This window comes from Mycteria americana, chromosome 4 (genome assembly GCF_035582795.1).
Source record: "Mycteria americana isolate JAX WOST 10 ecotype Jacksonville Zoo and Gardens chromosome 4, USCA_MyAme_1.0, whole genome shotgun sequence".
In the NCBI taxonomy this organism is placed as follows: Eukaryota; Metazoa; Chordata; class Aves; order Ciconiiformes; family Ciconiidae; genus Mycteria; species Mycteria americana.
In genome coordinates, this window is record NC_134368.1 from 11,257,486 (window position 1) to 11,284,534 (window position 27,049).

Genomic DNA, 27,049 nt, shown 5'->3' on the forward strand with positions numbered 1-27,049 from the left:
ATTTGCTCCATTTTCTTTTAATGATTAATGTGGTGTTAATGATTGCTTTAATGTATTCTCAGGACATACTCAGCTTGGCTACTGCAGGGGGCTGGAGCCCCAGCTGAGCAGGGCGCAGGACCTGGTGGAGGGGTCCTTCCCTCTCCCTGGGGCAGCCCTGCCTGCTGCTGTGGTTGGCTCCCTCCAGGGGGCCAGTTCTGGGCCCTGCCTCTGCTTCACCCAACAGCGCTGTAACATCTTAACTGTCATTAATGACTGCATGAGGAGTGTACAATGTTAACAGTTTATTTGTGATGCAAAAGGAACAGTGCTTGGTCATCAAAAAACTATCACACAGTATTAGAAATATAAAACATCACTCCAAATTTAATTGTACATTAAAAACAGTCCACCTATGCCAAAATGTCAGTCAGGCTCAGGAAGCCTGTAGTATACTGCTCGCTTTTGTTGTTGATCATTGTATTTTAAGGCAGTTGATGCAGCTTTTACCTGGTCTGCTGAGCACTTGTGATCTCGTGACAATTGCATGGAAGCTGCCTTGTGGAGGTGTTCTCCGCTAGCTAAACCCTGACAAACCAGTCCTCTTCGCAGAGGCCTTGGGCAGCGGCTGTGGTCTGCCTTGTGCTGATGACGAAGGGAGAGGTGCAGAGAAGAGCTCCATGTATGACACAGTGCCGTGTTCAACAGCACGCGGGGGCAAGTCAGGAGTGTGCTGTGCTGTGTTGCTGTCTGATAATCTTGGTGCTTTACTCGACTGTTTTGTGGGTGGGTGGTTTTTTCCTATTTGCAAAACTAGCCAGGCTGCCTGGGAGGCTGTCTTAAACATAACTGCTGGGGGAAGGGCCATAAGAAACCTGCAGTCTGGTGTTGCTGCAAATGGTCATCGCCCATCCCCTCCTAGAAGATCTCCCTCTTTGCTCAGCAGTCAGGTGCCAAGATTCAGGTCTTGTAGAGGTCCTTGGAAGCTGGTGATAGTTCTGTGGTTACTTCCTACTCCTCCTTTGTCTGCTGTTTTATAGAACCAAGTAAAACCAAGGGGATGAGGAACAAAGCTCCACAGACAGTGAAGCAAACCTCTGCCCCTGCCAGCCAGTAAACTGCAAAGGAAACAAGAGTTATCTGTTAGTATGCTTGTCCTTGCCTCTGTCTGAACTGGCCCTCAAAGCTCCTGCTCTCATCACCTTACTGACAGGACTGGAGAACACAGAACTACTGCATGTTCCACCACACATCCTTGCTGGCATACCAGTTATAAAGAGGAGGTAGCTAATAGCAGTGCTGGTTCTCTTCCCAGGAAACAGCATGTTAAAAGTGGTTATTTTAAATAGGATATTTTCATTCTTGCCAGTGTGGTAATGGGGAAGTTCCTCTTCACTCATTCAGCTTTACAAGGCAACTATTTAACTCTGCCCCAGCACCACCTCCACAGCTGCTCCTGGCGCTGTCTGTGCTGCTCTTGCAGGGCTCTCACTGTTGGTACTGGGCTCCTGCTGTGAAACACTCATGAAGCCAATGCCAAGGTAGGAGGGCAAGGGCAGGACTTGTGCTGCACCTGGGAGCACTAGCTGCGGCACAGAGCAGTGGTCTGGTGAACCAGAGCGAGCCAGTTGCTTGGCACATGGATACAGTCAGGAAACAGGTTCTGGCTTTGCTCAAACTTACTTAACATTAGGGCTGAGTTCAAGCTCAGAGTTGCTGCCTGGCTGCTTCCCCATATTCTGTCCCTTCACCCTATAACGGGTTGGGGGAACTGAACCCCATACAGGGGTGACCTGTGCTCCTTAGGCACAGCCTAGGTTTGGCCTTAGGCAGGGCGGCTAGGCACTGCAGACTGCCTGAGCTCTGGGGCATTAGGAGAGTGTGGCCTCTTCATCTAGTGTACAGGTTACAGACGCTTTTAATGCTGAGAAGTTCTTTATTGCACATTATGGACTGTCCCTACTTAATTTGTACCATCTTGGGATGCAGCTTCATGAGATGCAGGGAACCAGTTACCGCGGCACAGGAGACCTTGATCTCACCGACTCCTGCTTACCCAGTGCCAGGGTGGCCCCTCAGCAGCTAAAATGGCTAAAAATAAGACCAGCAATGGCAAGGGTTCCTGGTCAGCCTCCGTCTCCCTCTGCACGCTGGGGCCAGGCCCACTGTGGTGCTCCTCTGCCTGCAGCACAGCTACACACAGGGCTTGGTTAGTTTGATGCTGTTGCTGGACTGCTGAAGAATCAGGCACTACCTGCTGTCTAGCTTATCTTGGCTTCTATGAACTTTTTTAACTCATCCATGAGGCTTTCGCTGGTGCTAGCAAGGACCATGTCCTGCCCCTGCTGCAGCTCTCGGGGGTACCTCCTTCTGCAAAGACAACGTCACGGCTCTGAAACATGCTGCGCTTCCCCTTCCCCTTCAGAGCCCCCCGGGCTGTGGGGGCCCAGCATGAGGCTGTATGTTGGCACAGGCAGGAAGGAGCACGGGGCCACACTCACCTGTAGCTGACAGGATCGGTCCCAGGGCTCTGGCAAGGGCGCCCAGGCTCCTCAGGATCCCCATGACTCGTCCTTTCTGGCTGGCAGAGCCTGTGCAAGCACAAAGCCATCACTCAGTGTGGGGGGTTTGCTTGGGGCAGGGAAAGCATTGCAGGGCACTGCTGTAGTGCTTGGAGCCTTGTTCTTTTGGAGGTTTTTCCCACATGCATCTTCCCCTCCTTCCATTTCACACTCACTGCCCAAGCTGCAGTTATTTCCCCTCCACCAAGGTAAACATGACTGCTTCACTGAGAAAACAAGAGTGCTTGCCCACAGGCGACTTGTAGCACACTCTCCCCCCCTGCCAAAAAGCCCAGCAAAAAAGCAGCTTTACATTGTACCCAAGATTTGCTGAGGAGGCACAGGTGTACAATAAATACAGAAGCACGGATGCAAGTTAAGTAAGAGCAACATAAAAGTGACATTAATGAGCAAAGCCTTACTTTTTCACCTCAGCAAGCACTGTAGTGCTGGCAACCAACAGAACCAAAGCTAAAGAACAAACTGTGTCATCCACAGATGGCAACACAGCTACTTCTGCTTTACAAGGTTACGTAGCAACCAGGGCCACAAATCCAGAAGGTTCCTTAGAAGGTCTTTTCTAAGGAATTGGAAAGAAATGGTTTTACTGCTGGCAGCGATGGCTGGTGTCTCTTTCAGAGAACCCAGGCCATTCCCTGCTCAGTGCTGTTTGTGGTCTTTGCCCATGATATCAATTCTTTTCCCACTCTTCCTCATCATCTTAATCACAACCAGAAATAAGGTTGCTTGAGGTTTCCCCATCACATTGGAACAAGCCACGTTACACAGTACAGAACTGTGTAATACCGTTACTGAAGTGTGATACCGATGGTCACTGAACAGGCCGTTGCTGTTTGCTAGCTCTGAAACTATCCATCATGGAGTACAGTTTTCAGAAACAGGTACAAGTCAGTTTGGAGTTTTCCTACGCTCCCTTGCAGGATGTTTCTGAATTCCCCAGGGTCAGGATATTGTCTTCCTCTCCCCTGCAGCCCCACTTAGCTTCTCTTCTGTGAAGGACATTCAGGGAAGCGAAGGGACTGAAGGCTGTAGCACCTTCAGCTTAACACAGCTGGTTTGCCTCCCCACAGCAAAGCACAGTGTGATTGGAGGGTAACTACAGTCATGAATCACTGGCTATACTGAAAAGGGGCAGCATACAAGTGACTGGGAAGGGCTCTCCTCTAGGCTTTAGCCTCACTCCTGCAGGGGCGATTATCGCTTCAGGATTACATACGTACAGCATGGAGTAGCGGTTCACTGTAATACTTGACATTGCTGCTTTCCTTGTTAATGCATCTGGGGGAAAGAGGCCTTTTACAAAGCCAAGCAGCAGCCAGAGTCACCGGTCCAACATTCAGATCCAAGGTGGACCTACGCCACGAGCGTTCCTGTTGATGCATCGCTAAGCTTGAAGTCAGTTCTGTATTTGAGCCAAATCTACACAAAGGTCAGTTATGTGGCCAAGGGCTGCCACTCAAAGCAGGAAAGACACTCACCATAGCCTGCCACCACTGCTGACAAACACGGGATAACAATGGCCGCAGCTGGAAAAATCCACAAAAGAGACTGTCAATGAAGAGCAGAGCGCTCAAAACAGTTACAAGAGCAATATTGAAAAACATGTGGCTCAAACTCATTACTACTGCAGAGAAATATGCTGAGTTCTGGAGCACTGTACCAACAATGAATCATCAGGTTTAATCCAGTTCAATAATGAAAACACCCCCTCAAAGCCAACCTGCACGAAGAGCCCAGAGCCATGAGCGCTCTCAGCAGATGTTTCACATTAGTGTCTCTCATTCCATGAGCCCACGGGAAAGGAGCGGATAGGTCAGGTCAGCTAACTGGTAGTTTTCCAAATCACTGGGGTCTTGTCAGGTGGAGCAGGGAAAGGGAATCGCCCATATTTCAAGTGGACAATGAGGTGGCTGTGCACAGAATCACACTGTCCCCATGCATACAGCTTTCCCGTACTCATGGATGAAAGAGGCAGCCACGTTCTGTTTTGGGAAATAAGACGGTCAAGTCCAAGAAGAAGAGGTTACAACATTTTTGGACACAAAAGCCAAGAGCTGTTCAGCAATCACTGCCCTCTTACTGAAATAGGCGCCTTTTCTGCCAAGAAGGAATTGCTTTAAGCATACAAAGCAGAATCTTTTCTGGGAAGGAAAGCACAACTGGAGAGCAGGAACGATAGACATGTTGCCTTAACTGCAGGCACCTAACTCCTGGGGCAGAGGGAGGAAGAGAGGGGGAAGAGAGGCCCCTCCAGAGGCATTTCTAGCTGGCTTAACTGGGGAAGAGATGGGGTTTTCTGCCCAGGTACGGAGCCCAGGAAGACGAGGCTCCTAACTTCCAGCACAGTTAGACAAAATGAATACCTCCTCTCACCCCTCCTCACCAAGTGGGCTTTCAAAAGCTAATCTGAAGATAAGATGTAGATTTTGAAACTCATCAAATACACAGCTGTCCCTAGACAAGCAAGCTACTAAACAGATGCATTTTGTGGTTTACAATTTACTTTTAAATCAAGCTGTATCATGCAAAAGAGAAAAGTCTGCTACTTTTGTAATTAGTCATATTTGAAGCTTCTTAACAATAGTTAGCAGCATTGGGAATATCTGAAATCTCCTTTCAGATAGGCACTTCAGTAGGTGAATCCAACTTCACTCATAACCGTTTCCCTGAATAACAGCTTAAATTGGCAGAATGTTATTTACGTAAACACTTAAACATCTTTGAAAATGACCTGCACTTATCAAAAATAATAGGTGGAGTTTTGCTCCCTCCCTGAACTAGCAGCTTGCAATGCAAGAGAGCAGAGCGGTGTCCAGCCAGCTCAGCACCATGCCACAACATTCAGGGCAACGCTGATTTACCCTCACCCTCGCTCAGCCTGAACGCACGCTCCAGCCTTCAGCTTCAGAGTGTGCAGGTCTCTCCGGCCTGTTGCCTAAGAAATAATGCAGCCACCACAGAAATGCAAAGACATGCTGTCTCCCTTCTTTTCCTGAGCTGAGCTATTTAGTGAATATTTTGCTTCTAGGTCTGATGAGAGGGGGGAAAAAAACCACCCTCAAGAGCTCCCCAGTGAGACAGGACAACAGGAGTACTGGGATGTGTCCAAATATCACCATGGCAACTTCCTGTGATACAAACAGCATCAGAAAAAAAACCAGACACTATTTCTTCCATATTTTATAAACAGTAACTTTCTGTTACTCATAGTTTGAAATTAGAAGTGCATCTTTTTTAACGGGGTGAATAAGTATATGAAGAAAAATTATTTGTGCTTAGCTTTCAGTGCATTTTGAATAGCTTACCGAAAGAGTACAGCAACAGTCCAACACTCAGCATGGTCACATTTGCAGCCCATCCAATTAACAAGAAAGCTGGAATCAGCAACATAATAGCCTGCAAAATGAATGAGTCACACGGTCACATTTAAACACTGCTTGTTAAAGCCTAATTCTAGGTGTCCTGCCGGTTCTGGTTCTCTTCCACTGATGGGACTACATTTAAGTTAGAAGCAGAAAGCCTTTCTTCCCAAGTAGGCATTTCAAATTCACCTGGATGGCCCCACATCAGCGCAATTTACTTTTCTGTTCTCTCTCGCTATCACATGGTTGCAGACCACATGCAGGCTGGAGTCACCTGTAACACAGGCTGTAGTTATCCCACCCCCTATTTCCCACAGCTGAGGAAAAATCGATTTTTGCAGTTCTCTCTCTCACACGATCTACTGTTTTTTGGTGTTTTTTCCTCTTGTTCTGTGTTGAACTGGACAAAAATCTAGCTTTAACTCTTTATCTCCTGAGCTGGCACAAGAGATCAAAAAGCTTGTGTGCAACAGGACTACAGCTCCTCTGCTTGTTCTCAGCAGTATTGACTGATTTTAAGGGCTACATCAAACCCTCTTGAGCTTTCAAAGTCCATACTTCTGTAGCCAAGAAGAAAAAATGGGGGGGTGGCATTTGAAATTCAAACCCAAAAAGAAAAAAACATTCTGCATCTCCTCCAAGAGCCTGGACTTCAGTTCCCCTGTGATCTCTCCCTCACAAACAAAGGTTTCGCAGAAAAGACAGATCAGTTAAGATCTGCTACACATTTCACAAAAGAGGATATTCACTCCCACCAAATGTCTCATTTTGAAGATTCAGTTATAAATGAGCTATTGTAATCACTGTGCGAAGAGCAGCCACATTTGCCATATGATCCAGACTCACAAACAAATTGCCAGAATAACTTTAGCAGAAGGGGGAACTCCCACAAAAGCCACTCAAGCCCCATACATCCACAGAAAGAGTGCCCCGGGGCCAGTGGGTTTCTGCATAGTGCACGTGGATGTTTATGAGAAGCAATCAGCTCAGACCAACTAAACTAAGTGAGTATTTCTAGTTAACTACACTTCTCAGTGCAGGGAAGAGGAAGGAGTGTAAAAATTAGTGGGGCAAGCCACAGTTTGCACAAACTGCAGTGCAGTGACAGCAGACACAGCAGGCTGGCAGAGCACGTGGAGGAAGCTGATGCAGAGGATAAAGCGGTACTAACAAAGCAGCCTGATTTTCTTTCACAGGGAAATGCTTCCTGTGTGACACAACAAACGTGCCATTAACGTTTGCCTGCCAGGGAGCAGGGTGGAGATGGTTTCACCAGCAGAAATAACTTCAAGAAAAGCTGAGTCAATTCACTGGAACGCAGTGCAGTTTGGTAATCTTTTTTGCCCTGCCACCATTGAAATCACACTGGCCTCAAAATAATGTGTAGTAAGTTGATGGAGGCTTTAACAGTCCAAGCATACCTATACCTAGCAGCCAACAAAAATTCAGAAACACTTGAAACCTGCTTTGTTTAGTTCCATGCACAAATGCCAATGACACCACATATCTACTTGTCCCACAGCTGCATAAGCTGCAGGAAACGGTTCCCTGTCATCCCAGCACAGCAGCAGCAGCATCTCTATGAAGAAAGAGGCAAGCAAAACAAAGAAACGCACACTTTTGTCAGTGAAACTTCTGTCTGAACATTAGTACATGCTATCGTCACATGTGATACTGATGATCACAAATCGAAGACTGGAGGAAGAATCTATTTCCCCTGCCCACCAGTGACATATACTCTAGGGAAAGCCTGTTAAAGCACAGACATGGCCAGACTGATGATGTCACTGAAAATAATTTGCCAGAAAGAGTCAGAGATCAGCTCTGAAGCAGCTTTAGTAGTTTCAATGTCTGCACTGCAAGAGAAATCACTGAAACAAAGCATAATCTTCACAGCATTTTACCTAGCTTGCACAGACACTCTGTTCTCATATCCTACTGCAGTTATATAGGAAGAACTCGAGGTTTCAATAATATCGTAGCTGATACAGTAAGAAATGGCTCTAATGTTCCAAAGTTTAGTTAGACTGATAAATGCCCAACAACCAGGGTCTTGAGAAGTCATTTAGCTGGAGTAATGAGACAGAAATTTCTTTTGATTTGACAAGTACAGTTATAGCCTCCAAATATATTTTGTTGCACTTCAGATAGATTGAAAATTAACATATCAGATTTGTGGGGGAGAACAAAAAAAAAAAAAAAAAAAAATTTTTTTTTTTTACCCTTTTTACAGCTCTGATTTCATTTCCTGGCTTGATTCGGCGAGCATAGCCTCCCTGGATCACAGCCATTGTTATTCCAATGAAGAAAAACATCTTGCCCTGCTGCATGCTAGAAGGGAGGCAAAAAACACAGATTATGGAGTCACGCGCAGAGCATTCCACCCTGGGATTCACCGGTTCAGTGTAGACCCTTTCCTGAACCAGAGAGAGAAAACGCTTTTTGGTGCTCACATGAGCAGTGCAAAGTTCTTAATGCTGACATTAGTTTCCATGGCAGGCAGACAGCAAGAAGATAAAACTCTGAGTTCTTATGTAGAGATGGGACAGTTGCTGGCAAATGCCGCAATCATCTCTAGATTGCTACAATGCAGTTTAGTTGTTTCTAGGGTGGCCCACAAAGAGTCAACATATTAATTACCCTGTGCCATGGAAGTCTGTGCCATATGCACAGGAGTTGCTGGTTTCCAAGGAACAAGTGTTTTGCTTTCTCACAGCCACTGCCACCACTCATGCAGAGTTTGATTAAGGTCACCAAGGCACAACATGGGCACTGGCATGGTGGTGATCATGTACCACACTGGGAAGCTTGCAACATCACTTCCTCCATCCTTAAATATTTCTTCAGATTTCCCTTCCACCTCTCTTATCTACTAAACTATGTGGATATTCTCAACTAAAAGTTCTCACCTCCATAACAAGCTTGTTTGTCACACAGCCTGTACTGTCAGCATGAAGTTGTACATCTCACTACATGGCTATCCTGAAAGGACTGTGCAGAGCAAGCTCAATACACTAGAAAACCTTTCCTTGATGCACACACATTAGTCAAGCCACAAACTGTAATGAAAGACAGACAGGGAAAGATGAGACAAACCCTTGAGAATTACTCAATTCTACACACATAAGGAATCAAGCTGCAGGATCATGTTCCTGGCTGGAAATCTTCCTATGAGCTGGCAGGAAAAGTATTTCAAGCTGAGCTGCTGTTAGTGGATTCTGTTCTCTTTCTTCTCTGATGTTTGACTAAAGGAAATCAAACTCTATGATGTAATGACTGTACACCGTATGCAACACAACTCTGATGAGCAAATATAATCACATAGCCATCCCTCCATCCTTTGCCTTTTTTGAGCTTCAAGATTTGTCCTAATACTGAAGAACTCTTCTGGGCTAGAAGAGAAAAGGTTTTATTATAATAAATACAACTAGCCCAGCTATACATATTTCAGGAGCTTTAATTTAATCTTGTGTATTGATTTTCTCTAGTTATTAGAAGTTGTAGATTCATTGAGTATTTCCTTTCATGATAAACAGTGTGCCTGTATTTTCATAAATTCTTCCCACAAAGCCCAAATATCACTGAACACAGTGGTTGTTTTCTGAGTGTTTTTACTAACGTCATAAAGCCTCTCTTGAAAATAAATGGAGACCTTAAATCAAGATTTTGGAAAATATCCTAGACAAAATATACAACATTTATATTCTAAGTGTGCTATACCTGCTGAACTGGAATCTCTGGTGAGTGAGAAAACTCAGCGTATACTCCAAGCCGGAAAACAGGAAGACGTACAGGAAATAAGCCATGCCCAAGATTTTGAGATTCTGAAGATCTAAACAAACAAAAAACCAACCAACCAACCAACCAAACAAACCAACCAACCAAAAAAAAAAGAGGGAGAAATACAGTGGTGTTTTTCAAGCACAGCTTGAGAATATAACAATGATAGTAGAGCAACATTTATCAACTGTACAGGGAAGAGTTCTCACCTCAGATGCTCATTTTAAATATCCATACAAGACATGCCACAAAATTACTTCTGCCCACTACCTCCCTTCTTATGAGGGGAGGAGAGCCAACAAGGCTCATCTCTCTCTGGGTCACCCTGGTCTCACTCACCCAATCCAGCCCCTCTGCCTCACACTGACACACCCACCTACACTGGGATTTATTTATTTTTAGTCAATACCCACATTCTATCAATACCTTGATGCTGCTCTCAGGATGATATTGGCTAATGCACAGCATCCCTTTTTCTAAGCTACAAACGGACTGTGAGAGACTACCTTACTTGTTTTTCTGCCAGTGCAGGATTTAACAGGTTTTCTCTGAAGTGGCAAATATTACTCTATTCCTGAGGCAGCAGCAAGGAGGACTGACTGATAAGTTGGTGTACCTGGCAAACACCGATTTGTTTTCTACAGCTTAAATAATTTCATATAGAGAAATGGCCAGCTCAAATCCTACATCTCCAAGTCCTGAATTGAGAAATAAAATTCCAGTCTGAAGTTTCCTAGTTTGCAGCTTGCGTAAGCAAACTCACATCTCCCTCACTCATGCCTTGATCTATCTTTTTAAATCACTTCACTTGCTGCAGTCTACCCCATGCTGCAGCCAGTGCTTGAAGAAAAAGCAAGTAGCAAGTCAGAAATCTCCAAAACACTAATCTCTAAAACCTTCTTTTGGTAATAATACCAGCATCCAAGGGAACTTGCAATTCCCTGTTCATAAGTTAGTAAGGTGGGTTTTAAATGAGCAAACAGAGTACTGCTTCTGAAATGGTTTGAGTAACGTTTTTACTTAGAAACCATCACCACATACAGAAGGACATACAATATTAATTAAAAAGCCAGCTAACACTTACTCTCCTCTGAAGGGGATTCCTTTCCTCGGGCAACTGCAGAGAACTGAAATAAAGCCAAAGGACTGAGCAAGTCAACTGCTGCCTGAAATCCAGACATCACAGAAGAGACCTGATCAGGGAAATAGAGAGATTTATCTAAAAACCTGATGTATTAACTACTGCAAGGAATTGACAGTAACAGTCAAGTGTGCTTCTACACCTACACAAATTATCTGAGATGAAACAAGGCAACTGGCACTGGTGTTTGAGTAACCCCCAATAACATCCCAGACTTTCTGATCACAGAACTGGCTCCAGCACTGTAACTAGGAAGTAGAGCACTGATAGCAGCTTTCACTGAAGACAGAGAACAGATTCTTCCCTGGGTTCTTAATAAGCAGAAGAGGCTCATTCTCCACAGCCTTGAAGGTGGCTTTATTTGGTTCACTTTTTGCACCATCCCCCATGTCCAATGAACATTTGCTGGGAAAATAATGGCACATCTGCCTGCAAGCTCATGGGAAGCTGGGGATTTGCTTGTGTGCTACAGGTCTGAGAACAGTATGTGTAGCACATCAACCAACGGTCTGTTTTGGTACTGGTTGGTCTTTTAGCCAGCCAGTGACACCTCCTGGGGAAGAAAAGGAAAATGCGATTTTTAGAGAGATTCCTTGGAGAGATTTTAGGGGGATTTCTAGAGACATTCTACTCAAGCCACATTGTGTGGTTTTTGAAGAGGAAAATTTATTTTGTAGCACTTCTGGTCCTTGTACTCTGTACATCTCAACCTAATTATGCATCTACTGGCACTCTCCCTGCTCCTTATCAACAGGAGCTTAAGAGATGCTTATTCTTTCATCTGTAGGGAATTTAATTTTTTAATTTGTTTATTTTTTATTCTAAGGTATAGAAAATTAAAGAAAGTACTAACGAAGAAATAATGTCTAAATTCTTAAGGAAACAATTCCTTTTAAAGTAGGAGAATTTAGACTGTCACTTTACATGACGGTCATAGGAAGAGGCAAGACATACTCAAGAATTCTGAATAATCACACTTAGTATTTCGCATCTTCAAAGCACTGCACAGACTTTATCTGATGAGCTTCCTTCTCTTCCCAGATAGGGAGGGAGCTATTACCCCCTTGAGGGCAGAGATTAAAGGTCAAATTATCAGTGGAACTTAATCTCGGTGCATGACCTGAGGACTCGTATAGACTGGATTTAATAAAGCTGTAAACAAATCAACCTTCAATATGGCATTAACGTGACCCCTGTCTTGTTCTGACAGTCAGAACTTCTGAGTATCTGACAGCAGAGCTCTGGAGCCTATTAGTCTCACAACAGCAACAGGTTCAATATACCAGGCTGGTTTTGTATAAAGCCATAAAGCTGCTGATGCACATAGAACAAACTGGGAACAAACTGGGATTTCCCCTTCCACTGCATGCATTGCAGAGAGTAAACAGACACTCCCAAGAAGAAGTTTCCTCATGCTTTTAAAAGGTCTGTAAGAGGATTTCCTGAAGCTGGCTTGTAGCAATCCTCAGTTCCTGCATTTGTTGGCATGATGGTGTTTGTACTACAGCATAGAGAATCTGGTAACAAGCAAGTCTCTTCAAGCATGTTTGCCAGTAATAAAAAAAGCTGTAGTTTGTACTTGTTTTGAATTTTTATCCATGTCAGACAGGGTGCCAAGCTGCTTTGTACTACAAAGCTGATTTTAGTTTGGTCCAGAGGATATACATTATACATGCATATGTTTAAATCTTGAGTGTTTTATGAAATATATATATATATATGTATTAGATTAACATACGTGTGTGTACATGTAAATTTCTTTTAATTTCTCCTATCTTTGCCCTAGAAGCAGTAGTCTAGAAGTGAGTTCATCCACTGATCGATAATGAAAACATTGTCCTAAAACTGACAAAAGTGTTTCACCACCCCCAAATAGCAAAGCATACACTGCCAATTTCAATCAATGTCACCAGCTGCATGGAGTTTAGATCTTTGCAGGTTCAAAATCTGCAACATCTAACTTGTATTTAATTTCTATGCTTATGATTTATTACTCCAAAATTGCTCTATTTTACTTCATGATCACCCCAAAAGTCAACTTGAATGGTAGACATTTTTCACAGTGTCTTTGTTAACTGTTTTCCTCTAATGCATAGAGACTAAGTAACATGTCTTGAAGGCACAGAGTCAGTCCAAATCAGGAATGCAGCCTGGGCCTTCCAAGCTCCAGCCTTACCCTTCAAATCAGACACTGTTTAGTATGCAGTATGCTCTATGCAGAGCAAAAGCCTTGTTTTTCCATAAGTCTGCTAGTGATGCTGCATAGCCCTACACATAGTCCTTACAGGATTAGCCGGACAGCAGAAAAATAAAGCTGTAATACCCTCCCTCCAGCTAGGCAGTCTTGACCATGACTAGCTTAGCTAAAAATTAACTCAAAAGCTCTTAAAGGGGACAGATTCCACTAGAGACCTTTCTGTTCCTCCCTTCTCCCAAGCAGGTCACAGCAGGAGCTGTTTTGGCCACCTCACATAAGATCAGTGTCTCTGACAGGTGAAAGGTACGGTTCTCTGGTCACTCTTCACCTGATAAACTTGTGGAACAGTTGAAAAAAAGGGGAGGAAGGATAGCAAAAATTCTGTTCTCCTTGGATGAAAATTCATCCTTGTTTCCCCTGTCCCCCTCCACCTTCCCCCTTCTACAAGTTAATTCCAACATGAATGTATGTGAAATACTTGATCTTCTCTCCTGTGAAAAGAGGACTGACAGAGAAACAAGAATATGATGAGAACACAGCATAATTCAAGGAAACAGATGTCTGATCCCACTGGCACATCTTCCTACCAGTTATCATTATAATTTCCTCTCTTTCTACAGCTTTGTGCTTCCAACATATCCATTCCTATACTTCGGGAACACCTGCTCCAGCTCAGCCCAGCCAAGTTCCAGAAAGGCAGCCAACATACCTGCCTTTCCTCTGTCATCCAGGGACCAAGAAAGTTGCCCTCCTCCCACTCAGAAAGTGGGAAGAATTACCCAAGAAAAGAGCAAAGCAGCCTAATAAGTGAAATTACAAATACCCTGGAACACATAAATCACATGGGGCCATGGCCCAGATGCAGGCTGAAAGGACACAGCACAAAAGCACTAACACTGATACCAATCACAAGAAGCTTCAATGCCAGACAAACCCTTATCTCATCAGCAATCAAACACCCTGTGTATTTTGCATGACTGGGACCTGACCCTGAGAGGCACCTATTAATCCACCTCACGCAATACCCACTGCTGCACAGAGACAGAGCCCCAAAAAGCAGGGATGGAGTCTTCATTTTCGTATCAAAATTCAGTCATGTTGGCTAACACAGACTAGCTTATCAGAAGAACTATCAAGAGGATAATAAAAGAAGGGGGGAGATACTCAGTCATCATACAGTCCTAAAAGGCCCTGAAGCCATTTATCTCTCTACAGCAAAGGTGGAATTGTTTATAGAATACAGATTCGCTCTACAGCACTTCCCTAGGTCAACATGTTGCCACCACCCCAGAGTGTGCAGCTCCAACCAAGCACAGGATTTTATCTGGAATGTTTAGAAACAGCCAAATAGGAAAGGGGAACAGATGACACATTGAAGAGCTGTTAATAAAATAGCTGTAGCGCTTGGGAAGATAACGTGAGCAACCAGTTTCACGTGGGACACAACCTGCTGGGAAACACTCAGGGAAGGTCTAAAGTTTTGCCCTGGTAGGAACATTGCAGGCACAAGTTTCCTGAACAATTCTCAGTGTCAAATGGGTTTGGCTATCCAGAAACCAAGCATGCTTCAACAGCTGAGTGCTGCCTAGAAACAAGAGATGATAGGAAAGATCCAATCCAGCTGAAAGCCTCAAATGGAGCGTTTCACCTCTGGGTTGGTGTTTCACCTAGTGTTTCACCATCTAGGGCTGAATTCAGTCTCTGCTACGCTACCAAAGGAGACTGTGCCAAGAGACTTTTAATCAGATATATCTTGGACAGTGTCTGATCACACAATATGAAATCATAACGTTAATAAATGTTTGGCCCTGCAAATCCAAACAGTCACTGAATTTTAGCACAGGTAGATATTTTGTATCTGTGGAAGACAGCACAGCTCAGAGATAAGAGTAATTTGCTACTTGAGTGTTCAAAATAATCAAGCAAAGATAAGATAATAGTTAAGAAAATTTCTAACATATACTGGCTAAATGAAAGAAAATCCAGTCTCTGATGCGTTTACTTTTATGATTAGCTAAAATTCATCCCCAGGGAGCCATTGTGATCATAGTTTAAAATTCACCCTCCTTCTCCTTAGTTTTTGAGAAATAAAAACCTAACACACCAAAACCAGCAATTAAGCAGACATGTTAGCTATAAAGAATTTCTCATATTACACTGGGCTAGGAGATGAGACCATTATGCAACCACTTCGACACCAGCCTGAATAATAATATTAGATCCTAGTCCCAGGAATGAGCTAAATTCCTGAGATACTGGCTCAGCCCCTTTTTCATTGTTTCCAGTATTTCAACAGTTCTCAAATCCTGTTTTTGCAAGAAACACAGATCTTCAGATTGATAGTCCATTTACCCGTTTTTCTTTGGGAAGTGTCTCTGGAAGTAGGAAGAAGATGAAAATTAAATCGGCCACAGCAAACACGAGCGCTAACAATGCCGAACGAAGATAGAAGACTTCTCCTTTCTCTGTCTCCATGGCTAGGTAAGCTCCGATCATGGGGCCCAGGGTAAAACCAAGGGAGAAAGCAACGCCAATCATTGCCTGCAGTGATACAATGAACACAGACATGAAGTTTTAGACACCAGTATGTTCAGGTAGCTCAGTTCTAAAACAATTTGGATTTCCTGGCATTTACTTTAAAGAAATGCAACCAGATACAGAACATAACCACCCTGAGGATGTAGGCAGTGCACAGCAACGAGCGTTAAGTGTGAAAAAACTATTATTTCCAAATAACTGATTTTATCTTCTGTCTAGTCAGGAAAGTGGCAGGAACAAACTGCAACATGGTTATGAGTGAAAGGAAGCTGGGAAGGGAAATAATGATTCCCATCTCAGGGACTGCTGAGCCAGCAGATCCCTCAGACACAGGATAAGATTTTGTAGCGTAAAACTGGAGAAGGGAGGACAGCACCATGGTAGAAATTCATAATGATGTCTATAGCTTCTAAAATGCTTTGGTAATTTCTGTATTTAGGAATTTATGTCTCATAGAGCAAACAGGCTGAGAGTCTTCCCAGAACAACCTGAATTTAGTGCAGGTACTAAAGAGAATTTATTAACTCACTGTGAAACCAGCACATAAGAAAAGAGGTAGAATCTGTACATGCTGGATGGGAGCTTAAAAGAGCACTGATCTGAGTCATCAGCCTCAGTGAGATTACTTAAGAATACAACAGTGCAGGATCTGGCTCATTTTCTTTAAAAGACATTCAAAGATGTACATGCACATATGCAGGCCCCAAACATGTGTCATCATCCCAGGACAAGATCATCCTGCTTTCCAGATTCTATTTGGCTATACCTATAGTACTACACCAAACAAGGCCAGGGCACACTCAGGTGTCACCTCATAGTCTCCAGTGTTGTTTCAGCCTGCCCAGCTAGCACTCTCCCAGGCAATGCCCCATCACAGTCTGGGAACAGCATCAGTCACATGCTATTCTCTTCCCAGAAAGCAGAATGAACATGCCTACTCTGCTTTGGAAAAGGAGAGAGTATAGCCATATGGATGTGAGCCATGCTGTACTAAGTGACTTGCTCTCAAGCCCTAAGAATAGGCTCTGACCCATTTTATTTACTAGTGCTGTATGGCTATCCCTCTCCATAAATAAAAATATATTTTGGCTCACCAAGGCTATAACAAATTGCTTGGAAAATTCATGTGAAATCTAAAGCTTTCCCCTCCCAAGAAGCAGCTGTCCCACATAGTGGCTTATAACAATCTATTAATAGAAGTCTGGGCCCCCAAGCTTTTTATAAGAGATCTAACTGGTAATTCACAGGTAAAGTTCAGCCTGCATGGTGTTTCCATCTGGTCCACTGCCTTGTGGAAGAGGGTAGGGCAGCTGTTCATACTACTTGCTGCTCAGTCAGCCAAATGCCACATCCTTTACCCATTGAGCTCAGATCCTGAAGCCAGCACAGCATCCAAGGAAGTCAGGAGGCACGCTGTGCAGTGCTGCTGCGCTTCCACAGTTTGGGAAGGTGAGAAGAATGGGTTGTCCTGTAACTGGGTTCCAGCTACCAAAATTGGGCCATAAGACCTTTTGATTTCTAAGCTATTATAACGAGGATTACAGTTAGCAGCAGGAGTAACAGTTATAACACTTACACAAGTAGTTCTTCTACCTCTAGGGATCTGTGTTTCACTTGTAGGTAAAAGTCATTGACAAGTAAAGTCCGAGAGCTCACCAGCAAAATGATCTGGCATCTTTTCAGAAGCGAGGTAGTATATAAAGTCATGTTTTCACTTGATCAGTGAACACACACCTGAGGAAGACATTCTGAGCACCTGAAATCAATTAAAAGTTACCCAGCAAACACAAATATACCCCACATGTGTAACTCACCATGCCCTTGCTCCGTGCTTTTGGAGAGTTCAAGTCAGCAATTATAGCTGTGGAGAGGCTGACATTCCCTTTGCTTATTCCACCTATGATCCTGGAGAGAAGAAAAACGCCAAAAGTCCTAGAGGCAGCCCATAGTGCGTATGATGTTATCAAACCCATCTGCAGAAGCAAGAAAGGGTTCTTTATAAAGCAGAGCAAAGTTGATCTCATTTCTGCACACTTCCCAGCTAAACATTTGATTTTTTTTTTTTTTAAACAGTTAGTGGGGAAAAAAAAAGTAACAAATGTCTGAAAATACTGATACTTCACTATGTCCTGGACAGTGATATAAAAGAAGTAGAAACAAATCCATAAAAGCTTCATATAAATGTGAGGTTACTAATAAAATTCAAAGAGTAAGGAAAGTTCAAAGGGAGCTAAATCAGTACTGGGCACAAAAACACTTTTGTACCTCCTGCTCCACTTGTTTTCAACTTCAAGAGAATTCTGAGTCCAAAATAAGAAGAATTCACAGTTCTAGCCCTTAAATTTCATAATCAATCATAAGCACACGTGCTTATTTAATTCACTCTCCACAAACCTACAGGATAGGGGGATTTGTATATAATTTGCTGCCAAGTTCCATCATGTATGCATGCACTTGCTCTGCACTGCTTGTGTAATTAGAACCCCATACTCTGACCAGCAACAGAGAAAACTTTTTAGACAGTGTTCATAAGAAACATATCTTACACTGCTGTATAGCACTTCCTAATCAACAATCCCCAGGCTCTGTGAAACAGGTCATGAAGTGATCAGCCCTCATTAGTCACTCGGGGAACTAAAATATACAGGGATTAAGGCTAACATTTGTAAACAGAGCATCCAAAGTCATACCCCTGTACACAGGGGAAAGGGATTTTGGAAAATCCCAGCAACAGATAGGTATTTTTGTGCCTCCTATGTACAGTTCTGGACCTGGGAAGCTCAGCTTAAGTACTTGCATTTGGAAGTGTGGCTAAGTGACTTGGCAAGAAGCAGCCAACAACCATCAGATCTAGAATGTTCAACTTCCCAATCCTTTGTGCTAACCACAAGACCATAGTGCCTTTAACTGTGTATTGAGATGGCATGACTAAAATCAGCATGAGACACATACCACTGTCATCAAGATAACAGGTCTTCTGCCCAAGCAGTCTGACACAGCACCGGTGAGGGGAGAGGAGAAAAACTGTAGGATGGAAAAGACTGAGCCAATCAGACCTAAAAAAAGAAAAAAAATTTATATATATATATGATTAGACTTGCTGCCTTCATCTTAAATACAAAGACAGCCAACCTGTTCCAGACCTATCACTCCATTACATCCTTTAAAAGTACGCAATTAGATGTAAAACTACAGCTATAAAGAACAGCTTTGTCTCTGAAATTAAGCCACCCTCAAAACACCAATCTTGCATTGTTATTTAACTGAGGCGGCAACTACAGACAGACTAGAGTAACAGGCATAAACGGGATGATTTGCTGGTTACTTCACTGGTGAGAAGTGGTTTGAAACTCACTGGTTATAATGGAATGCTTCCCCAACTGACTACATAAATTTTCTGTTCTTAAAGCAGAGATAACACAGCTTTAATAATTGCAGTTCTTTTAAGATTTTTTTTGATTGTTTGAACCTGATTCTGTCACACTTAATTAGCTTTTCTTTCCTTCTTATCATGGAAAGAAGGACATGAGCACTGCTGTTAGTGAGGCACCCTAAGAGGTAGGAGTGATTCCAACAGACTCCAAGAGCCTTTTGAAATCTGCCTCCAGCTTCTGTGATCTTTAATTCCTCTTTTCTCTTGCCATTTCTAGCTTCACACACTTATTAATTTGCACTACACTCTCAACAAGCAGGCAAAAAAATGCCTTGCTGTCACAGTTTTTCTCTAAAGGAAAAACTGGGTTATATGTCAGATCATGCAGCTATCAAACCTTTAAAAGGCAGAGGAGAGAGAGACCAGAAGGTCTGCTCCCATCAACTTTGAGGGAGGCAGAATATTGATACTGAAGACCTTGGGGAGAACAGCTGCTTATGATAGCTTAAAAGCCCCAAAAACTGTGTAAAAAAAAAATAAAATTATAGAATCATAGAATAGTTTGGGTTGGAAGGGACCTTTAAAGGCCATTTAGTCCAACCTCCCTGCAATAGGCAGGGACATCTTCCACTAGGTCAGGTTGCTCAGAGCCCTGTCCAACCTGACCTTAAATGTTTGCAGGAATGGGGCATCTACCACCTCTCTGGGCAACCTGTTCCAGTGCCTCACCACCCTCATCATAAACAATTCTTCCTCACATCTAGTCTGAATCTATCCTCCTTTAGTTTAAAATCATTACCCCCCATCCTATCGCTACAGGCCCTGCTAAAAAGTCTGTCCCCATCTTTCTTATAAGAAAGGGGGGGTTATAAGCCCCCTTTAAGTATTGAAAGGCTGCTATAAGGCCTCCCCGCAGCCTTCTCTTCTCCAGGCTGAGCAACCCCAGCACTCTCAGCCTGTCCTCGTAAGAGAGGTGTTCCATCCCTCTTATAATTTTTGTGGCCCTCCTCTGGACCTGCTCCAACAGGTCCATGTCTTTCCTGTGCTGAGGACCCCAGAGCTGGATGCAGTACTGCAGGTGGGGTCTCACCAGAGCGGAGTAGAGGGGCAGAATCACCTCCCTTGACATGCTGGCCACAGTCTTATAGATTGGTACACTGGCAGTTTATATTAATGAGAGACAAGTTCTCCTTGTATTTCTAGCACTAAAAACACCCAGACATGGCAAGCACTTCATAGCCAGGGAGAAGCAAAAGCGGGGCTGTTGCACACAGGGTAATGAACCAGGAGCTGAGGGTGACCACAACACTGGCAGTGCCCTCACCAACCAAGGTGCAGTCCCACACAATCCAGGTGGGTCGGGCAGAGCAGGGTGCCACTAGCAGGGTCCATTGACAGTCCCAGACAAGGTCCATCCAGGGAGCCCAGTCAGGACCAACAGGAGACAGGGTCAGAGAAAGGAGTGGAAACAAGACTATGATGTAGGTCCATTCAGGAGATAAGACACCTGCAATGTAGGTCCAAGGTCCATCCAAAAGACAAGGCTATACTGACAATATAGCAAGGCCCAGGCCTGAGCTGAAATACAGCTCCTGAATCACTGGGCAGAAAGTGTGTGGGTGAAGGCTGGTCACTGCAACTAAGTGTTGGTGCCCTCAGGGCCTTGATAAGGGGAGGGAAGGTTTCTGCCCTCAAGAGGTTGCAGTCTAAGCAAAGATGAAAGAGAGCAGAAGATATCCTGCACTGGGAGAAGCAACAAGACGACCTTGCAAGTATCTTTCGAATCCTTTGCTCCTTGTTGCAGATAAAGGCAATGAAGGAATGCAGGCTGCGGGAAGACTGGAGTGGCCTCTGCTTAACATCACAAGTATAGTGAACCTTTCCACTATAACCTTTTAAGGTGCAATCAGACAAGATGGACTGAGACAGGAGCTGACTTACAACTAAGCTGGCTTGTCCATCTTCCCCTGCTTCTGCAGCCTTGGTCAACTCTCCAGTGAGCCAATTCAACTCAATCTGGTAGAAAACTAATCCAGAAAAAAAGAAAAGGAAAAAAGAAAGTCTTCTGTTGGTTTAGCAAATTAGACGGCTCATTAAGAAAAGCTGTCATCAAAGACAGCAGAAGAGATGGAGTCAAATGTGACAGATATCAGGTTAATTCAGCCACCTTGTCTGCACCCTCACTGCCTGTGGCTGAAGGAGCAGAGAGATTTCTCCTTCCCCTTGAAAGCAACTGAGCCAAGTCAAGGAATATAGCACTCCCAAGAGTACAGGACACAGCAGGTAAAAGGAAAGGCAACAAAGTTGGACATGACTGTGAGCTCCCAGCCCCTTGTTTAAACAGAGTCTGAGATAGAGAGAAGGAACAAGGAGGAGACTTACAGGCAGGCCTTAAAGGAGGCAGAAAGCAGTTTCTGAGGGATTAAAGAAAACTGTTTCCTACCATTCAAAGCCAGTAATATGACTGAAAATGAGCACAGAAACAAAAACATGCCTACAAGGACACTGTGGGAAAGAGGAAAATTTTTTATAAACTTTCTAATGTCTGTTAAACCCAAAAAACCTACTTTAAATAGTAACAATATATTCATACTTATATTCTAATAAAGTTTTGCTGGTTTTAGTTTAAAAGCCTTTTGTTTATCTTGGGGGAGGCCTCAGCTCACTAAAAGGAGAAGGTCTGGACATCTCCAATTAAAATTAACCCAGACACCCTCACATCTTCATGCTCTGAAATCGCAGTTTCCTCAGAACTCTCTAGATTGCAAGGAGCCAAAAAAGCCTCTGATGTGTAACATGACATACAAGCTGCTGGATTTCCTGCACTACTCCCACTGGAGCTCACCCACACCAGAGTGTCCTAGTGACAGCAAATGCTTTTGGACCCTACAAGTCAGCAGCTCTTCTGTTTTAATAGGTCTAATGAGATTTAGAAGCAGTGCTGCACTATAGCTGCCCAGCGGGGAGGTGAGACTTGAACTCATAAGCTTCTAATTCCAGTGTTTCCTACAGATTGATCTCCAATCACGTGCGGATCAATTGTGAAGGGAGAGTAATTTCTGTGACCGTGCAGGGTCTAGCCCAGCAGGCTCCTGACCCTCAGCTCGCAGTCTGACAATAAGGAACAGCAGGCCTGTATTTCTGTAGAACAAATTGGGCAAAATCACAGGATAATTCAGGTTAAAAGGAACCTCTGGAAGTCACCTCCTCCAACTGCCTGCTCATAGGGTCAGCTACAAGGTCAGACCACATTGTTCTGGGTTTCATCCAGTCAGGGTCTGACAGCCTCTGAGGATGGAGACTATAAAACCTCTCTGGGCAACCTGTTCTACTGGCCATCCTCACTGTGAAAGAGTTCCTCCTTATTTCCAGTCTAAATGTCCCTTGCTTCTACTTATGACTGTTGCCTCTCCTTCTCCCACCATGCACCACAGTGAAATGCCTCACTGTCTTCTCGATAACCTCCCCATACGTATTGGAAGGGTGCTAAGAGCTCCAGGCTGAACAAGCCCAGGCTCCCTCAGACCCTCTGTCTTCCTGGCCCTCTGCTGAACTGATTGCAGTTTATGAATGTCTGTCTTGTACTGGGGGGCCAAAACTGGATGCAATGCTCTAGATGTGTGCTGAGTAGAGAGCAACAATCGCTTCCCTCAATCTACCGGCTCTGCTTCTGTTCATACAGACCAGGTGCTGTTGGCACTTTGCTGCCAGGGCTGGCTCATGCTCAATTTCCTGCTCACCAGGACCCCAGGGCCTTTACAGCAGAGCTGCTCCCCACCAGTCAGTGCCCAGCCCGTATCACTGCAAGGGACTACTTCTTCCCAGTGGCAGGACTTTGCATTTGTCCATACTGAATTTCAGAAGGTTCCTGTTGACCCATTCCTCCTGTCTGTCTAGATGTCTCCAAATGACAGAGATGGGGCTGTCCAACTCTTCAATGCTATCAGTGTGGTGAAAACAAAATCATTTATAGCCTACTGTAAGAGACATTTTCTGTGTTATTTAAATCTAAATCTAATAACAGGCAAGTATGCTTTTTGTATTTCTTGTTATTTTCCTCATCACTCCTCACATCAACACTGCAAATAACTTGAAAACAACACACTTTTTTTTTTTTAGTCTGTTCACTTGTTTGTTTAATGTCCATACCTCCAAACAAGACACTGTTGTACTTCCGCTCTGGAGGCATCCCAACCATCGCTGCAAACCAGTCCACACCACGTTGCAATGACAAATAGAATCCATCCTGCAAAACACATAGCTGGGAAATAGAAGCAGGAAGACAGTTTCCCTGTTGTATTTCCAAAGACGGCATCAGAGCTTAGTGAACCAGAGGTAATGTTAGATGATTCCTTCCCTCCTCCTTGGGAAAATGTCCTACTTGATCAGCTGTTATAGGCTAAAAATAGCTTAAATTGAGAATGCTAAAAGGCAGCAGATAATTGGGTGTATGCGTTTGGGTGGGAGAATGTCTGAATTTGAACTTTTTTAAACCATCAGGCCTGCCACTTGCTAAAACCTGAACTAAACAAAAGTGGCATGTCCTGAATCCTTCAATTAATAAAGCAACATGAGACACACTATCGCTCTGCATGTACACTATTTAGACTGGGAGAATCAGGGGTTTGTAGGTCCAGAAAGAAGAGGTGGTGCAAAAAAGAATGGTTCCTGAAAAGAGGAGGAGGACTTGAAAGGAAGAAGGAAGAATGAAAAGAAGCCCTGAAAAGATGATCTTGGCTATAGGAAATACACTGGAAGTGGGGGAAGATCCCGGAGATCAGAGCCCATGGTTAGGGTTAGAGATAGGGTTGTAAGAATGACAAAGGCTACAGCTGCAGTTGGAGTGGGGTTAGACAGGGGCTGCAAGATAAGAGGTGTGAGCTGCAAAGTAATTCTCCCCTGACAACATCTTCATCTTGTCCAGTAACACCTGAGAATGGTAACTATGACCGGCTGCACAGCAGGGAACCAAAACAACTTTCTGCCCTGCATTCCCAGACCAGCAGCCAGCTCCCTGCTAAGAATGGAAGTTGAGACCTAGTGAACATGATGCTGGCGGTGGAAGCAAGAGAGTGTGTGAAATACTCAAGTAGGGTAAAAGCTCTTATCTCTTTTCTTAGACAAACCCCTGTATGCAGATCCATTATGGATTGTTGTTTACTCTGTCTCACCAGTGACATCAGTGTAAGTCACAAATGCGCTGGTAATTACAAGGATTAGCCCCTAAGAAATACCTGAATTTTCCCCAATACAAATCCCTCGTTTTAATGAAAAAGCAAGAGGGAAAAGTCTCATGCAGGTTCACAAACTAATTGAGTCCACGAACCATTTAAACGTGCTGGATATTATTATTCTGCCTACAGCTATTCGTTTTGCCCCAAGGCAAGGGATTTTTCTTCCATCCTTCCCTGAAGATCTCATACCTAACATTTTCAGCAGGCTGACTTTCTCTGTTGCTTACCTCAGTCTGGCTGTAATAATCAAGGATGGAAGGAAACAGTGGCAAGATGAGAGTGAATCCCAACAAGTCGATGAAGAGTGCCAGGAAGACAATTGTAATAACACGACTGCAGTTCTGTTCTTGCTTGTCATTGATGGAGCTGCTGCTGGTTTCTCTGTCTTGCAGGGCCATGTTCCCAGGTGCTCTGCTTTTAAAAAATTACATTTATATGCAGCAACAGGAAGCATTTTGCAGGCCTTTCACAAGAGTATCTTGCTGATTCATTCTCGCTTTCTACAGACTTCACAAAAATAAATATAAGCTATGGCTGTATTAAGCTACCTGGTTTTCAAGGGAACAGGAACCTCAACTCTCTAGCCTTGGTTACTAGCTCAGCACCAAGTTTGCTTGCATCAAGAACAGGCTACAAGAGCAGTAAGATAACAAACTCTATTATAGGAGCATCCCAAATAAAACACAGAACTAAGGAGCATTTAAAGCTTGTTAACATGTGAGCAATGCTAACACAACTTTCCCAAATGTTTTCAACTCAACATTACAATAAAATAGAAAGGGTACTCTTGTTTTGAATATCTAACTAATAGCTTATTTATACCTTCAGTGTATACTAGAAATTACTAAAGCGCTAACAAAAAAAAATAAGGCAGACTTCCTAACTATTGTAGGAATGCTGCCTTCAAAATAAATCCTGGAGAGCAACAGCAACTCAAGAAACAACACAACAAAAGTTTGAAACTTGAAATTTTTTGTCTTTCTCTGGATGACAGCCACTGATAGGCTATATGAGTTGGGGCATCAAGTGATTAAAGCAGCATTTTAGTTTGTCAGAAATATCCAATCTATCAACTTTCTTTGATAATACTCCAAAACTGTCTTAAAGACCTAAACAAGGATGCAGGTCATATGTTCAGCATTTAACAAATAAAGAATTCAGTCCACATCCTGAAAAAAAATCAGTTTCAACAGATATCAAAATCAAGGAGTAATACACAAACCATGAAACTGCAAACTTCAGACTTGTAAAACATTACAGGGTATCTCAGTCATAAAACAGTCAAATTTGCAGTTCCTACTACTGCAAAAATCCCTGAACCTTTGTTGCACTAGAAGAGTAAAAAAGGAGACAGAATTTAATCCAAAGTCAATCAATACCAAAATATCCATTGACTTTGATGAGTCAGGATTGAAAACACTGAGCAATTCTTAATATAAATTCTATTCCAGACAAGACATACTGTATTATGTACACAAGGCATTTGTACATGTAACATCGTATTACACTAATTGAAGATCATAACACTTTTTTATGCTCAGCAATAAATATTATTGTGACATTTCTTTACCTGTGGATTCAGTTTACTAGCACTGAAGTATTATTAAAGTTCAAACACCATGAGGTAAACGTGGAAGGGGGCCACGTGCAATCCATTCATTAAACTCTTGGCATAATGCTCTTAAATCTGCTAGTGAACAGAGCAGTTTGGTTATGTTCAGGATCCTTTTATTTAAAATGGTAAGTCAACACTGCTACAAATATTTAGCATTACTTGTTTACTCAAATGATATAAGAGCATCCGGAGCCAAAACAACCATTCCTTTAGACAAATCCTCCCCGGCCCTAGGTCTGTGCAGCCAACAGTTGAGGGATGGGTTCATTGTGGCAGACTCTATCTTGTTTTTCCTCCCATTTGTTTATTCGTGCACTGAATTGTATGACCAAGCTGAACTTTATTCCAGGGTCATTTACACAGGGTAACATCCTTTACACCTTACCCTTACTGCCATTTCAGCTAGTATGAAGCTTGAACCTACTGATGCTAGCACTGACCTTTCATTCAGCTCCACTTTCGGCTACGTGGTTGTGACTTCCCTTACGCAATATCCCGAAGTACTACATGTTTCTGCCTTTGTGCTCCATCAGTTTTGCTGTTCAAACCTCTCCCTATTTTTTGCGAGGCAGGAAACCACCAAAGATTTTGTAGGTCCTGGCATCCTGTCAGCAAAAACAAACCACTTCACCTCTACTATGACATTCGATTTCTGTGAGACATGTTTGAAGCAGGGGGAGTTTAGGGAAGTTGTTTCTCTCGACAGTTGCACCCCTGACACTTGCTCGGCTCCACTTCGGCTCTCCCCAGACATCCCCGCCTGTCTCATTGCTTCTGCCTTCGACCTCCGGCCGGCAGGGCCGGGGTTTGATGCTGTGCCTCTCAGGGAGGGATCAGCAGCAAAGCTGGCCCTACCCTAACACACAGAGATTTGTCATCAACCAGCAGGAAGAATTTAATCCTCCTGGTGTTTTCTTACCGCCCCTTCCCCCCCTTCTGAAATTTCCTAGGCGCGGCTTTACCTTGCTAAGCCTTGGGAAGGCTCCTCTGACTCCTTAACAAAGTCCTGATTCAGGTCAAAAGCAGGAGTTTCAATCAGGGACGGGGGGCGGAAGCAATTTCCCACAGCAGCTAAAGCCCAGAGGACAGAGGGGCCGCCGGGCGGGAAAGGGACGGCCCTAGAGAGATATGGTGTCCGCGGCGAGCACCCGCTGTCCCCCCCGCAAAGCACCCTCCGCCGCCGCGGCTGAGCCCCCGCGGACCCGCAGCCCCGCTGAGGCGAGCCGTACCCGGCCCAGACCCGCTCCT

The 27,049-nt window shown here is 43.8% G+C and overlaps 1 protein-coding gene across 1 annotated transcript; it reads right to left on the bottom strand.

Annotated features, from left to right (window-relative positions):
- On the bottom strand, nucleotides 1-27,049 carry SLC75A1 (solute carrier family 75 member 1). Its single transcript, XM_075499671.1, has 13 exons — nucleotides 26,764-27,049; nucleotides 24,414-24,603; nucleotides 23,102-23,198; nucleotides 18,532-18,635; nucleotides 17,394-17,552; nucleotides 15,394-15,582; nucleotides 10,788-10,896; nucleotides 9,644-9,755; nucleotides 8,146-8,254; nucleotides 5,867-5,957; nucleotides 4,040-4,087; nucleotides 2,481-2,570; nucleotides 1-1,097 (listed from the first exon to the last, which is right to left on the bottom strand). The coding sequence occupies exons 2-13, from the start codon at nucleotides 24,582-24,584 to the stop codon at nucleotides 991-993; spliced, it is 1,386 nt and encodes a 461-aa protein (XP_075355786.1). The 5' UTR covers nucleotides 24,585-24,603; nucleotides 26,764-27,049; the 3' UTR covers nucleotides 1-990.

What these genes read in the sequence shown, in the direction of transcription:
- SLC75A1 (XM_075499671.1), bottom strand. Translation starts at nt 24,584, where the DNA reads ATGGCCCTGCAAGACAGAGAAACCAGCAGCAGCTCCATCAATGACAAG. An exon ending in ATTATTACAGCCAGACTGAG is followed by an intron (nt 23,199 to 24,413) that starts GTAAGCAACAGA and finishes TGTGTTTTGCAG; the next exon opens with GATGGATTCTATTTGTCATT. An exon ending in CAACAGTGTCTTGTTTGGAG is followed by an intron (nt 18,636 to 23,101) that starts GTATGGACATTA and finishes TTCTTTTTTTAG; the next exon opens with GTCTGATTGGCTCAGTCTTT.